Source organism: Corvus cornix, chromosome 17 (genome assembly GCF_000738735.6).
Source record: "Corvus cornix cornix isolate S_Up_H32 chromosome 17, ASM73873v5, whole genome shotgun sequence".
In the NCBI taxonomy this organism is placed as follows: domain Eukaryota; kingdom Metazoa; phylum Chordata; class Aves; order Passeriformes; family Corvidae; genus Corvus; species Corvus cornix.
Genome location: NC_046346.1, coordinates 5,754,581 through 5,768,993, shown reverse-complemented (window position 1 = coordinate 5,768,993; position 14,413 = coordinate 5,754,581). Strand labels below are relative to the sequence as shown.

Genomic DNA, 14,413 nt, shown 5'->3' with positions numbered 1-14,413 from the left:
GGCCCCGCCTGTCCGCCAGGGGGCGGGCACCGCCCCTCCCGCCCGGCACGAGGCGCATGCGGCCACGGCGGCCCGGAAGGGGCGGGATGGACCCGGCCCGGCCGTGAGGGACCCCGGGGGCCGCGAGGGACCGCCTGGACTGGGACAAGGTCGCCATGGAGTCGTGGCAGCTCCGCTTTGAGACTCTGGAGGCCCTGCGCCTCTCCAGCAAGGGCCGACTGAGCTACTGCAGCCGCTGGCAGGAGGATGAGGTGAGGGCTCACCCCGGGAGTCGGCCCTGCCCGCTGGGAAACACCGACCGCGCATCTCGGTGATACTCGGGGCTTGAAATACCCCCAGACAGGGTCCCGGGCTCGGGAGCGCGGGGGCAGGGAGCGGGGCTGGCCCGAGGGGGTTGAAATGTCCTGCAAAATAGGAGAGTCCGGAAAAAGTGTTGGAAAGACGGGAGAAGAAAAAGGGTTAAATGGGATACTGAGCTGCGATGATAAAGCAGCTACTGTCTGTGCAGATGTGCTCACGGTGTGTTAAAGTTTTATTGAATGTTAAGGCTGTGTGGCTTTCACGGAGAATGTTTTCTCTCAAGGCTGCCTTGGAAGGATGTGTGGCTCCCGTTGAGCTCTCCCCTTACTGCGGCTGGGTGCTGGACAGCCTTAGTGGGCAATTAGCCCAAGAAATCACACCCACCGGAACTTCAACGCCCAAACAATCCACTCCTCTCCGAAAACGGGCGTCTGCGGAGAAGATCCCGCCTGGCAGCCACCGGAGCTTTTCACCACCTTCATCTACAGAGCCCAGTGAGACCAAGGTAGCTCTCTGATTATAATCCATATGTTTATGGAGCAGCTGTGAGAAAAAAAAAAGTCCTAACTTGCTGCTATAAATTGTCAGATTAAGGCTGGTTTGTGCTCTGTTAATTTATGGGGAAAACATCCTTAGTTTTAATTTTTTGTAGCATGAACAGGTGTTGATAAAATTGGTATTAACAAGACTTTAGTAGAAAAGTGTTTCACTGTAGACCCAAAGCAAACTCCATTTTTCACCATAACTAAGGAAAATAGTTGGAGCTCTGTTGTGTTATGGATTAGCAGCACAGGATTCATCCATTTGGAGGGATAAGGTCACAGAGGAAGGTCAGGGCTGTTATAAAAGTCCATGAGTTACCACCTTGGGTTCTCTGGAGTCTTTGAGTGACTTACATGTGTTCTGACTACTTTACAAGCCAGAAGAGTAGGAAGCTGGGCAATGAGCAGTTGAGTTGTGGACGTAATTAAGTTGATTAAGCCATTTCATGGTTTGTCTCTGGAAAGAGAAATGTCCATTGTTTTGTTCAATGATGACTTCACCATGTGACAGTGATACTGAGCAGCAAAGTTTTGTATCATTCTGCCTCTTGTGAGACTTAAGAAATGTATTGTGAGGAAAAGATATTAATGAAGCAGCAAGATGTGATAAACTTTATAAGAACGTCTCAAGATTCGTCCTGAAGAATGACTCAAAGTATAAACCTGTCCTGACTTCTTCCAGTGTAACATCTTCCCTGACTGTACATGAGGGGTTTTCTGGGCTTTCTAGGTGTCAGTTGGCCTTCGTCAATGTCCTTGAGACTCTTGTTATATCTGCTCCCAGTTTTAGTGATTGGAAAAGTAATTATCCCAATCTCATAAATATGCTGGAGGATACTCAAAATAGTGAGGTTGCACTATCGGGTACATAACTGCTCTAGGAATGTGTGTTTGTTGACTCCTTTGTCTGTTTCTCCACAAATAATAGTTTCAGAGACTTGCTTTATCTGTTTTCATCCATGAGTTGCTGATCCTGTGCTTAGTCACTGATTTTGCTTTTATGCTGACCATGCAGGAAAATGATCATCTTAGTCCCCTGGAAATAAATCAAGAAGTTGTTCCAGCAGTTCTGTCATCTAAAGTTGCAAAAGTCGAAGGCTGCATTCGGATGTACGAGGAGATGCACAGGCTGAAAGCAAAGGTAAGCAAAAATGGTTGAGGGGGTGTCTGAATCGTAGGAGAGCTCCACAGTCAGATGTAACAGTGCAAGGACAGCAAATTATAAATGCTGGGCAGTTTAGTTTGTGTTTTCTTCTGTCCAAATTGTTCAATGACCACCTTTGGTGCCTCTGGCCCTTCTGTAATGCAGGAGAGGCTGAGACAGCGGCAGGAGGAGCAGGAGCAGATGGTGAGGGCAGCCTATGCCCAGGCCAGTGAGCAGCTGAAGCGCTTTGATGAACTGAGGGAGCTAAAGCGGCACCAGGAATTCCAAGAGTTGCAAGAAGTAATGGAGAAGAGGTGAGATTACCTCTGGTATCCTTAGAATTTTATAGCATTTAATCAAAGTGAGGAATAATTCCTGTGCCTGACAATTCTGTGCTAGTCACTTGTGGTTGGAAATCTCACCTGCTGCTTGTCTTACATTAGCTATCCTGTTAGAGTGGATGGCTGTCAGAGTAGATGTCTGGCTATTGTTGAGGTTTCAGTGGTTAGAAAAAGACAATATTTGTGATAGTTAAAGTTCCTTTAGCTTGTTTTAAGAATAACTTACTGTATGTGGTTTGTGTTATGTCTCCTGTATGTCTTAAATACAGTTTTTCTCTCTTTATGTGTATTGTAGTTCAAAGGAGGCTCAGGGGCAGCAAGAGAAGTTGAAGGAAGAACACCGACATAGAGCAAAGGTCTGAGACTCTTAAGAATTGTCTTTCTTAAAAGACTTTTTGTCTTTCATCACTGCTGGGTGGGAACTGGAAAGACCAATTGATTTATTTGTATTTCCATGACACCCTGGAGTGAGGATGGATTTTCTGGTGCTATCCTGGGCACCTGCTGCAGTGTGGAAATGCAGTAAAGGCATGTGTCATAGGAACAGGAAGGCCCTGTGAAGCTGGAGTCATCAGACCAAGAAGGAGCTGTAAAACTGGAGTTATTGAAGTATTTCATGCCTCTTGTGTCTTTGTCTCCCCAGATACTGAACCTAAAATTGCGTGAGGCAGAGCAGCAGAGGCAGCGCCAGGAAGAGCTGGAACGTTTGCGGAAGGAAGAGGGCCAGGAGAGACTGCGTCGCCTTTATTCCATCCAGGAGGAACTGCTGCAGCTGAACCAGCAGATTGATCCCAACTACAGGCACAAAGACTTGCCCAGAATCGATCTGTCTGCATACAGCAATCGTGGCAACCAGATCTGTGGACTGGTGTCAGGGCTCATCCGCACCACGAGCGAGGTACAGGCTCTGGAGTTGTTAACTTTGGCTGTCATTCCTTCATAAAGCTCCCTGTAGTTGTCTTCAGAGGCAGCTTGTCATGAGGCCCTTAAATAACATGGCACAGCAACGTTTTTAGATACTCATCCTATAAAGTACCCATTGTTAAAGGGGAATTCTTTCCTCTGGCACTTCAGCTGTTCTCTTGAAAATGGTTTATAAAAATGCATGAGAACTTCTACAGGAGAAAGATTCAAATTAAATTGCTGCAAACTCTTGGTGCTGTAAAGTTCCCTTCTGTGATAGTGGACTGGTTCATGAATTGTTAAATACTGAACATCTTATGATTCTCCTCTCGTCATAAGCTTTTCTGCAGTAGCTGAGCTTCCTTGACATTTTTTCTCTCTAGGATAGGATACAAATCTTGAAAAATAAACCACTAATAAGGCTAATCCTTTGTTCCAGCTTGTCACAACTGGCTTTCAGCAGAGGGAGCTGTCAAGGCTTTGCACGGGAGTTCACTTGCACTTGTCCAAGTGTATTCCGAATTTTTGTTGTCCAAGATCTGATGAGATTTAGTAATGGACTTATATTTGCAAGTATTATGACCAATGTTATGTACAAATAAAGGAGACGGGAATAAAATATGTAGTTAGCTCCCAGATTATCTGAAGGTAGATTCTTCAAAGGCTCCTTCCTCTTGCTGTTGGCCCTCTGACACTGGAACAGAAGATTAATGCTGTGTTAACCTCTCCCGTTTCTCGACAGAGAGGGTTTCCTACTCAAGCAGATGTGGCCAGCACTGAACGAGCCCTGCAGGAGATGCGAGGGTTGATATCCAGCATGCAGCAGGAAATCGCTGCAGCTCTGGAAGAAAAAAAGAGGAAAGATGAAGAGGAAGAGAAACAAAAGCAGAAAGAATTAGAGAAAAAAGAGCAGATGAAGAGTCAGACTCCTGCCCCTGCACAGCAGTCGGGAGGAAAGCAGCAGAAGGAAGGTTGGTTAGGCTTTTTTTTTTGATCTTTTTTATTTCTTTGCCTTGCATTTTTAAAAAATGAGTTTTCTCACTAGAGGTTTAGGTTTTTCTTAATTATCATACTTTTTGTTTTTTTTTAATAACAGGACTTCAAGTTAAAACAGAAGAAAGTATCATGCAATGGTACCAGCAGCTTCAGGATGCTGCTGAGCAATGTGTTGCTGCTTTCAGTGAAATTGGAAACTGCAAAGGCAACACTGAGGTATGAACAAATTATTAATACTGTTGAAGAGAGATTATCTTAATTTCTAGGATAAATAGGACAGCTTTCATTTAAAAAAAAAAATTTCTGTTTTAGCAGCCTCTGTTACCAGTCTGCTCATCCAAACTATTACAGATATATACTTGTTTGGAAAGGATTTTAAAGTTGTTTGTTTGTTTGTTCTCCAGGTGAAGAAGATAAAAACAAACTTGCAGAAAGCAGCTACAATCCCTGTGAGCCAGATCTCTAGCATATCAGGTCAGGAAAACACCAAGAGCTCAATTCCACTGAAATTCCTTTTGCTTTAAAGATTTTATCAGGGCACAAGCATATCAAGTGTTCCTGTAATTATCCCTACAGCGGAAAGCTGACCCACACACAGCCTATCTGTACAGAACTGTTTGCTTGTGTTTTGAAGGCCTGTTGCTTCCCTCAGGGGCATCTTTCTTCATCAGGATTAAGTTTGGTTAATCAGATGGAGCAAAGGTGCCCTTTGGGATGTGGGTCTGGTGGTTGTGAGCTTGATGTTGTCTGGGTAAGACTTGTCTGCTGTTCCTTTATCTTCTGTCTCCATACATTCCTTATGTATTTGCAGGCTCTAAGCTGAGAGAGGTGTTTGACAAGATCAATAACCTGCTGTCTGGGAAGCCTGTTCAGACTGAAGGGCAAACGGTGTCAGTGACTCAGCATCCGCAGGGGCTGGAGTTTGTTTGTTACAAACTTGCAGAGAAGTTTGTGGTGAGGAAATCTCTTCTTCGGGGTGGCACAGGTAGCCAGTGCTCTAGGAGATGCTTTTGAATGCTGAACTGTCTTTTCAGCTATGAAGAACAAAATCACTGGGTGTTCAGTTTGCCTTTATTAATGCAATGAAAGAACTTAGTTTCTCTTCCCTTCCCTTCCTTATTTTATTTCTTCTAGTAGGAAAAACTCTTTTAATTTTCAGGCTTACATCTTACATATTTTGAACTAGGTAGGTATAGTGTTGTGGAATATAGTTTGATAGTTAATTTATGGTGTATCACAAAACTGTATATAGGCTCAAACCTTATATCTTGGCAGAATTTGGGGGACAAAAAACTGCAACACTAAGGCTCAAGAGGCAAACTTCAGTCCCTGCTTTGTTGTTAGCACCTCTCAAGAAATGAAGTGTCATAGTTTAAGTTGTTTTTTGAAGTTGGCAGTATTTTTCTCTAGTCTTTATTTGTAAAATTTGGACTGTTTGAAGCTTTTAGCCCTGCAGGAACAAATGCATGGAAAAATCAGCCCATGGAGTAAAACTGTGACTGATTCCTTGACATTTGAAAATGATTGTTTGGGTTGAGAATATCTGTGCAGCCTGCACTTTGGGCCTGTGTTTGCTAATCCCATTTTTCTATCCTAAGCCAAAGTTTGTTGTCCTTCGTGGGAGCTGAGGACATGTGGCTTCATCAGCTTTTCTATCCTTGACTTCACAGCCATGGAAATGTTCAGATCCTTTAGTAAAGGCTAACTACAAAAACGAGGATTTTTTTTTTTGCCTGAGAAATGGCTTGAAGGAGTAGTGGCTGACTTTCCTTTTCCACCCTGCAGAAACATGGGGAAGGAGAAGTATCTTTTCACCGTGATTCAGCTTTCCCAATTGCTGTGGTGCTCTCAGGAATCTGGGAATTACATCCTCGAGTTGGAGACATCTTTTTAGCTCACCTGCACAAAAAGTGCCCATATTCTGTGCCATTTTACCCTGCTCGGAAAGAAGGGACTTCTATGGAAGAATATCAGAGGTAAGTTTATTACTGGACTTTTTCTGCATGAACCCTGCAAGGGTGAAGACTATTCTGAGTGAACTCCACTTTTCCCCATCCCTGAGCGCATCGGCATTGACTCTGGAGGTTCATTCACAAATGTGTAAAAACTGTCTTGTTCCAGTCCCCTGCCATGGCAGGGACACTTTCCACTAGACCAGGTTGCTCAGAGCCCCATCTAACCTGTCCTTGAATGTTTTCTTGTATGGGGGAGCCACAGCTTCTCTGTGACTTGTTCCAGTGTCTCACCAGATGGTGGAACATACAGTCCAGAGGGTCATGATCAGCCTTTGCAATCATTCTTGCATGGTTTTGAAGAATCCCTATTCCCAGTACAGTTGACTTCAAGTAAGCTGAGAGCTGCAGGGACTCAAGTGAATGTGTTTTGCTATACTAATAGTAGAATGTTTTCTCATACTTAGGATGCTTGGATATGAAGTTCATGATTCTAAGGTGGAAGAACAAGATCATTTTCTTAAAAGGATGTCAGGAATGATTCGTCTCTATGCTGCCATCATTCAACTCCGGTGGCCTTATGGAAACAAACAAGGAGTATGTGTGTGGCATTATACTTAGAACCTTGTTACTATCCCAGGAGTCTATTAAATGTATTAGAAGCTTGTTTTGTAGTTAAGGTGTGCTGAATTTAAACTACCTTAGGACACGTTTGAAGGGAAATGGTCATAACCATGATGAACAAAGCAATGCCAAGTAATTCATGGTGTGGACTTCTACTTCCTTTATGTTTTCACAATGATCAAGTTTTATGTCAAGTTTTATAAAGAAGAAAGTAAATCAGAAAACTGTCTGTTTTGATAATTGTGTTTTACAGGTCATAAAGCAAGTGCTGAGTAGCTTCTTTCTTGCCTTGTAGGCACATCCTCATGGTCTGAGCTATGGTTGGCGCTGGCTTGCACAGATGTTGAATCTGGAGCCTCTGGCAGATGTGACAGCTATGCTGCTTTTGGATTTCCTGGAAGTAAGTGGTGTGGATAACTGGTAGTAGTTAAATGTCACCAGTTTAGATCCCTTTCGGGTTCTGAAGGGATTGCTGAGCTGAGATTGACAGCAGGTTTTTTTAACCTGTTCTTATTCCTTCAGAAAGGAATGGGAATATTTCCACGTTCTTGCAAGTACAGCTTTGGAGCTGAATGATTTCAAAACTTAAGTTTTTATAAACACAACTTCTGTTGTTGTATTTGATTCTGTTTAAGGTTCCTGGTATTTTAAAAATAGCTGTATGGTCTTACATAAGGTCTGTTCTAAGCACTTGGCAGTTTGTACAGTGCAAGGAGGTCCTGTGGCTGTGCCAGCCAAATTGGTTCATAAAACAGGGTAGGTTTTTCAGCCTGATGGATATTAATCTTATATCCTAAGATACAGGCCTGTGCTACATAAGAGCCAAAGTTAAAGGCTGAAGTCAGGGGACACAAACACTGTTGAACACAAGCAGCTTCTCTGCTCTTCAAATGCTTTTAAAGAACCATAAAAGTACAGATGAGAAAGTGGGCAATGAAATACCCCATGGGGGGGGATTCTGTTAGGGGTAGTGAGGTCAGAATCTTTTACAGTCATTTGTCCTGTAAACTGCCTGTGTGGAGAAGGCTGATGAATCATTGCACACAGCAGTAATCACAGTGGGGAAATGATCACAGTGTGCCCCAGCAAATGGTGTTAGGGAAGAAAACTATTTCTGGAGGAAAAATGGGGTGAAACGAAGGATAACAAAATTCATGTCAGTGGCCACCACAGTCAACAGGAAAAAAGGTGATTGTGGTAGCAGTAACAGCATTTAGAGGATTTGCTTGTTTAATGTAGGGGTATTTCTTTAAATGTCTGAATAAAGCATTAAGTCATTAGTATGGAACAGGTTCATTGCAGCTGTCATGCACGCCTGAAACCCAGTTCTGTAACCTGCTCTTCGTGCCTTTCTGTATCACAGGTGTGTGGCAATGCTCTGATGAAGCAGTATGGGATTCAGTTCTGGAAAACAATGTTCTTTATCCAGAAATCCTATATCCCAAGGTATGATATCTGGGGTTAGGAATGTTGGTGTTTGCTCTTAAATGACTCATCCATGTTTTCCAATCTCTGCCATCCACCCCCACACCCACTTGTGAATCAAACCCAACTTTCTAAATAGATTTTTAAACGTGCTGTTGTTTCTGCAGAATTGAAGCTGTGACCAGCTCTGGCCAGATGGGCTGTTTGTCACGTTTGAAGAATTTCGTGCAGGTAAAGCAGTTTTGGGGGTTTTTTTTAGTTCATTTAGTTTTCAAGTATTTTGGTTTGGGTTTTGTTTTTCCCCATCATTGAATATATGCATCATTTGGATAATGAGGCTGGCACTTCTTGCAGCACACCTGATAATTCAGACCTCTCTCTATGATTTAACCCATCTTCTGTAACTTTTCAATTACTGAATTACCTTAATGATAGTTATGATGTCAAACATCTCGCTGCTTTCTTACCTCACATCTGATTTTTATCAATGAAAATGTATTTTGACTATAAAGGAAGAGCAGTGAGAGGAGATGTACAGGTTGAGGAGGATTCTGCTGAGTCATTTCTGTCACGGCTATTTCTTATCAGTAGTTGCTTGCTTTTAGCACTTGTCCTGATTAGGTATATGGGGAAGTGACACTTTGAACTGCTCTCTGTAGTGCTTGTTTAGCATTGCATTCTGCATATATTTTAAATAAAGCTTGCAAAACTGTAAAATACTTGATTGTTTAAATTGTTCTCTGAATGTTGACTTAGACTATGATATTAAAATATGACAGCTTTGAAGTTGTACTTTCATTTTCTAATTAATTCTGGTACATTTTATTAGCAATGCTTTGAATATATGGTAAGAGCCATCAGAATTCCTGAGAAGAGATGCCAAATTAAGATACGTGTTTATTTCTCTTTATTATTTGTCTTTCTCTCCATTAGAAATGTCTACAGGCAGAGGAAATTCCATTACCAAAGGGCATTCTGACACCTTCCTTTTGGAGAACATAAATCGGTATTTCCTTTCCCCTGGATGTCAGTGCTTTCAGACCTGGCCTTTTGTTTACACATAAAGGCAAAATATCTTCTGTGCATCGAATCACAGTGGTTTGGGTTGGAAAGGGCCTTAAAGATCATCTCATTCCAGCCCCTGCCATGGGCAGGAACACCTTCCACTAGACCAGGCCCAACGTGGCCTTGGACACTTCCGGGGATGGAGCAGCCACAGCTTCTCTGGGCAAACTGTGCCAGAGCCTCCCCACCCTCACAGGGAAGAATTCCTTCCCAATAGCCCATGTAACCCTGCCCTCTGTCAGTGGGAAGCCATTCCTGCTTGTCCTGTCCCTCCAGGCCCTTGTCCAAGGTCCCTCTCAAACTCTCCAGGAACCCCTTTAAGGCACTGGAAGGGGTTCTAAGCTCTCCCTGGAGCTTTCTCTTCTTCAGGTGAGCACCCCCAGCTCTCTCAGCCTGGCTCCGGAGCAGAGGGGCTCCAGCCCTGTGATTAACTCTGTCTTTCTTCTGGACTTGTTCCAACAGATCAACGTTTCTTGGATGGGGAGCCCCTGGACGCAGTTTAGAAGAATGAGAATAAAATATTCTATCAACCTTAACGTTTAATTCAAGAAGATTTATTTGTTAAACTTGGAAGTTAATCTTTGCATTAGATCTTTATAAGTTCTTTTATAATAAATTACTGAAAATTCAAGACTTCATATGTTTAAACATGAGGAAGATGCCTTAAATCCATTGTCCTGATGGCTCCGGAGGTTAAGGACTCTTGGACTGAAAAATTGCGCAGTGCTCTTCAGCTTGTGGAAGTGAAAATACCTCACAGCTTTATGAACTTTTAACAGTGTAATCGATCTCAAACTTACTGCTAGAACTTTATTTTTGTATTTCTTACATCTGTCTTTTATAATTCAACTGTAATGATGCTGATGGACTTGTTTGTCTCAACATCATCTAAAAACTATGGTGAGGCTAGTAAAGGCTGAACCACGCTGACACTTGTCTCCTTTGGATGTAGCTTCACTCTGAAAGGCAGGACTCTGAGTTGAAGGGAGGTAGACTCACTGCTCCAAAAGGTTTGTGGGGGAACAAGAGCTCCTGTAGCAATAAAAGATCTATGATTTTTTTCTGTTGGAGAGGCGTGGTCGGGAAAATCCACAGCTCGTTGGTGAATACAGGAGATGGGAAATCTGTTGGATTTACAGTGAGCTGTCCTTGAACTGTTTTTTCTTGAAGATGAGAAAATTCACTTTTAAGTTCTACAAGGTAGTCAATTATCCTGGTAATACACTGTTGCAAGTTGAAAATGTTATTTTTACCAGACTGGGGTTTGTTTTCGTAGAGGCACAGCGATTTGAAGCTGTAGAATGTGGAGTTGAGGCCATATGAGAATATGAATTTGATTTTCTATGTAGTTCTTGAGATTTCTGAGAAGAGGTTGTAACATGTGCTTTGGAATTCAGGCCTGTAAAACCCTTAATGTTGGCTTTAAAATGGTCTAGTACCTAAGTTAAATTTGTATTTGGTTTATGTATTTTGTAAACTGATTCTGGAATTCTTTAGACTACTGTTACCTTGTGATTGTTCTGGGAAATTGGAAATATCCTCCCGGTATCCTTTTTGCCAGATAACTCTGAAGCAATGCAACTTCCATTAGTATACTTGAAAGTGTACAAGGTTTTTTAATACTGAGTGGAGATGTTTTAATTATATATTGCATATCCATAATTACGGTGGAGATTCACTTTGGCAAGACAGTAATTGGTCCTGTCTGTTAGAAACAATTGTCTGTCTGTGCCAAACTCAAGGAGGAATTTGATGATGTACTTGTGAAATACAATCCTTTTCTTCTTTTTTTGCTGACAGCTACTAAGGGTTTCTAACATTTGTGGCATAAATAAAAGTATATATTTTTATAAAAAACAAGGTATCCTTTTCTGCCTCAGTAAAGACCATCCATATACCTACTATTTTAAAAATACTAATAAGATTTTCTAAATGAATAATGTATGTGCTTCATGAGAATCAATATTTATTTTTAGATGTAGTTTGAGGTAATATCTGCTGCTTGAGCTGAATGTTTTACTTGTTTTTGTCATTTTAGCAGGTTTAGATGTTAGCCAGTTGGTGTTGTGAAGATGCAGTGCAAATAAGGTCATATGCATATATTCATGGTGTTTTTACATGTATATTTATATCAAATATGACCAAGGAGAGCATCACAGATGTGAAAATACTGTGCCTTCAGGATGAGATTGCATCGAAGTTGATGTGAGTCAGACTTCTGCTTGGAGAGGAGTTCCAGGCAGTCCCAGGGATGCAATGTCACCCTAAGTGCCTGTGCTTCCAGTTAAGTACTTCACTCAAATAAAGTGTTATTAATTCACACAGCCATCAAACCCACTCACCACTTTGAGCCAATAACATTCTTGCTGCATTCCAGCCCTCTAATCTCTAATTATTTAATTTTTTTTAGAGTAGAATGTGTCTATTTTAAACATTGATTTCATGCTAAAGGCTCATTTGCTTTTGAATTTATGCATCGGGTTTTCAGAAATAGCTTTCCCTTGACAGGCATTCGGAGCCTTTTGATGCTGTGTCCTTGCCAGGCTTCTGGGTGACACGGTGCTTCAAGCAGCCACTCTTACCTATACATCTATACCTCTGTATATAATTTATATATATATATGTGTGTGTGTGTATTTTATATATATATAAAAATAAATTTCTATATAATGTAAAACTAACGAAGCTGCTGCTTTGAGCATGGCTGGATGCTGCACAGGTGACCTGTCCCCATAACTGAGCCAGAGAGCCTCGACTCTCTAAGACCCAAACTGACCCTGACTCCGGAGAAGGGGGCAGAGACCCCTCTGTCGCCCCCCTGCGCGGACATTTTAACCGATTCCCCCTCAAATCGTGTATTTTTGTGGTGCCCGAGGCCGGTCCCTGCAGGGCACAAACGCCTTCCGCACCCTGCTCCGCCGCTCGGCTCTTTCCGGAACCTCTCGGTTGCTTCCGAAACCCCTCGTTCCTTTCCGGACCCTCTCCCTCGGTTTCTCCGAACACCTCTGCCTTTCCGGAACTGCTCGCCTTTTTCCGGAATCACTCGGCTCTCTCCGGCTCCCCGCTGTTCACCGGTGGAGCTCGGGTGGGCGTGGCCTCCCCTCACCCCTTTCCCGATTCTTTCCGAAGTCCTTCGGCGCTTTCTGCCGACCGAGCAGGGCCGCTCTGCGGCGCTGACGTCACCTCCGGCCGCGCTATAAAAGGGCGGGCGCGGGCGGTGCGCGCGGTCCGTGGTGGAGGGCGCGGAGCTGGCAGGAGGTGCCTGCGCACCCACAGACCCGGTGAGGGGATGGGGCGAAGGGCGGGCGGGGGGCGCGGCGCGGCCTTCACCGCGCCCGGCTCGGGCTCACCCAGCCCCGCACGCACGGCCGGGCACAGGTGTGCGGGTGCGCCGGGGGAGGCTGAGGCCGGCCCTGCCTCCGAGGGCGTTCCGGCCGCCGCTCGCTCTCGCCTTCCGCGGCTCCGCCGGACGGTTCTTTATCGCGGGGAGCCGCAGAGCCGGGCCCAGGGTCTCCCCGCGGCCCTCGGGCGAGCGGAGCAGAGCGAAGGGCGGGGGCGCGGCGCGGGTGAAGGGCGGGCGGACAGGGAGCGGCCGCAGCCGCCCTGGCCAGCGCGACCCGCGGCTGGAATCCCATTCAGCGCCCCGAGGAGGCACAAACAGGCGGAAAATAACATCCCCTGCCGGTAACAGCCCCCGCCGTGCCCGCCCGTCCCTTCAGGGGTGCCACCCAGCATTTCCCGGGGAGAATTCCCGGGGGATGCAGCCCCCGGCGCTCCGCCGCGCCGGGAATCATTGCACAGCAATGGCTCCCGCGGCTGCCCAGCCCTGTCCAAGGTCAGGAGATGCGGCGAGGAGAAGGAAGAAGCGATGGAGGGGCCGGGGCATGGAGGAGAGCCCGCTCCGCAGGGCCCGGGGGTCTCCGGGCAGGGGGGTGGCTTAGCAGCGCTGACAAGCAGGGAGGCATTTCAAAGGAATCTCCCGATCTCTGTTCCTTTCATACCTGTGTCACTTTGTATGTAGAGCAAGGTCTACTGCTTCCTTTGTAAAAGAATCAGGATTTGTCCCTGCCCTGATTAATTTTTTTTTTAAAATTTAAAATAAACCCAAGTCAAGTGTTTCTCAGTTTGTTGCCTGCATGCACCTTACCTGGTTATAACAATATAAATCTGCATTGCTGGTCATAAATATGTGCCAATAGGGCAACCATTGTCCCTGATATTGAAGGAAAACCAAGCAATTATCGCTATATCTTTTTTCAGCAGGTTCATATTGGCTGTTCAGGATTTTTTTGTAGCTGTTTTATTATAAACCAGCTTCGTGCTCCAGTCGAAAATGTACGTGACTCTTGAGCAGTCTTTCATACATATTTAAATAGGTTTTGAAGAGCAGTTGTCTGGAGATGGCGAATGAACACATCAGGGAAAAAAGAAGAAAAAACAACCCAAAAAAAGCCAACTCAGCCTGAAAGGGTATCTTTCTGGAAAACAAGTAATCCATTTTCTTTTGGCATTTTTGTTTTCAGCAAAGTGCCAGAAGATTCCAATGATTATGTTCACCGAAAGGCCTTAGTCAGGGATTCAGATCTGTTCAAAATAAATTTTAAATTCCACTATGGGATTTTCATGCCTTTATATACAACTAGCAGTGAGTTCTTCTTTGAAATCTTCAGTTGTCCTTATTTATAGATTGTGCAGAGAAAAGGATGGACAAAAGGTTGAAAATGGGATGCTTTCTGCTGCATTGTGTGCAGAATCTGTAACTATAATAATGGCAGAAAATACTTGAACCAAGATAACAGGTTACATTGTTCACAAGAAGTAATTTATTTCCATTCTTGTTGAAATAAAAAGCCACAATATCTGTATTGGTAAGACTGAAATAGGAATTTTATTTAAAAAACAGATTTAGACGTAATGCTTATATGAGATCTGTAGTTCAGGAAGCTAAACATAATTCTGGTTGATTTTTTAATTACAGGTAGCAACAATAACAAAAAAGATGGTTACATTTACACATTTTAAGCGGTTTTGCACTTTTTTCTCCTGCATAGCAGTAGGATAAGAGAGGCCTTAATTCTCTTGATGGAGGGTGGTACCTCTTGGTGAGAAATTTGTATTTCT

General features: G+C 43.8%; 2 protein-coding genes across 3 annotated transcripts in view; both read left to right on the top strand.

Moving 5' to 3' along the window:
- The first annotated feature begins 59 nt into the window (after positions 1–59).
- On the top strand, positions 60–11,152 carry GLE1 (GLE1 RNA export mediator). Of its 2 annotated transcripts, XM_010397699.4 has the most exons (17): positions 60–251; positions 584–805; positions 1,858–1,983; positions 2,152–2,300; positions 2,623–2,683; positions 2,971–3,225; positions 3,973–4,201; positions 4,327–4,442; positions 4,631–4,700; positions 5,038–5,180; positions 6,012–6,202; positions 6,646–6,775; positions 7,098–7,202; positions 8,166–8,248; positions 8,395–8,458; positions 9,161–9,233; positions 9,755–11,152. In XM_010397699.4, exons 1-16 carry the CDS (start codon positions 156–158, stop codon positions 9,227–9,229), a joined length of 2,109 nt encoding a protein of 702 aa, XP_010396001.1. In that variant the 5' UTR covers positions 60–155; the 3' UTR covers positions 9,230–9,233; positions 9,755–11,152. The 2 variants fall into 2 exon arrangements, with proteins under 2 accessions (XP_010396001.1, XP_010396000.1); XM_010397698.3 differs by lacking the exon at positions 9,755–11,152 and having other exon boundaries at positions 8,395–9,396.
- A 1,316-nt stretch (positions 11,153–12,468) lies between these two features.
- SPTAN1 (spectrin alpha, non-erythrocytic 1) overlaps positions 12,469–14,413 on the top strand; it is a 46,321-nt gene continuing 44,376 nt past the window's right edge. Inside the window, exon 1 of the mRNA XM_039561917.1 lies at positions 12,469–12,573. The gene's annotated coding sequence lies outside the window, so the exon portion shown is untranslated. The remainder of the gene's footprint in view (positions 12,574–14,413) is intronic.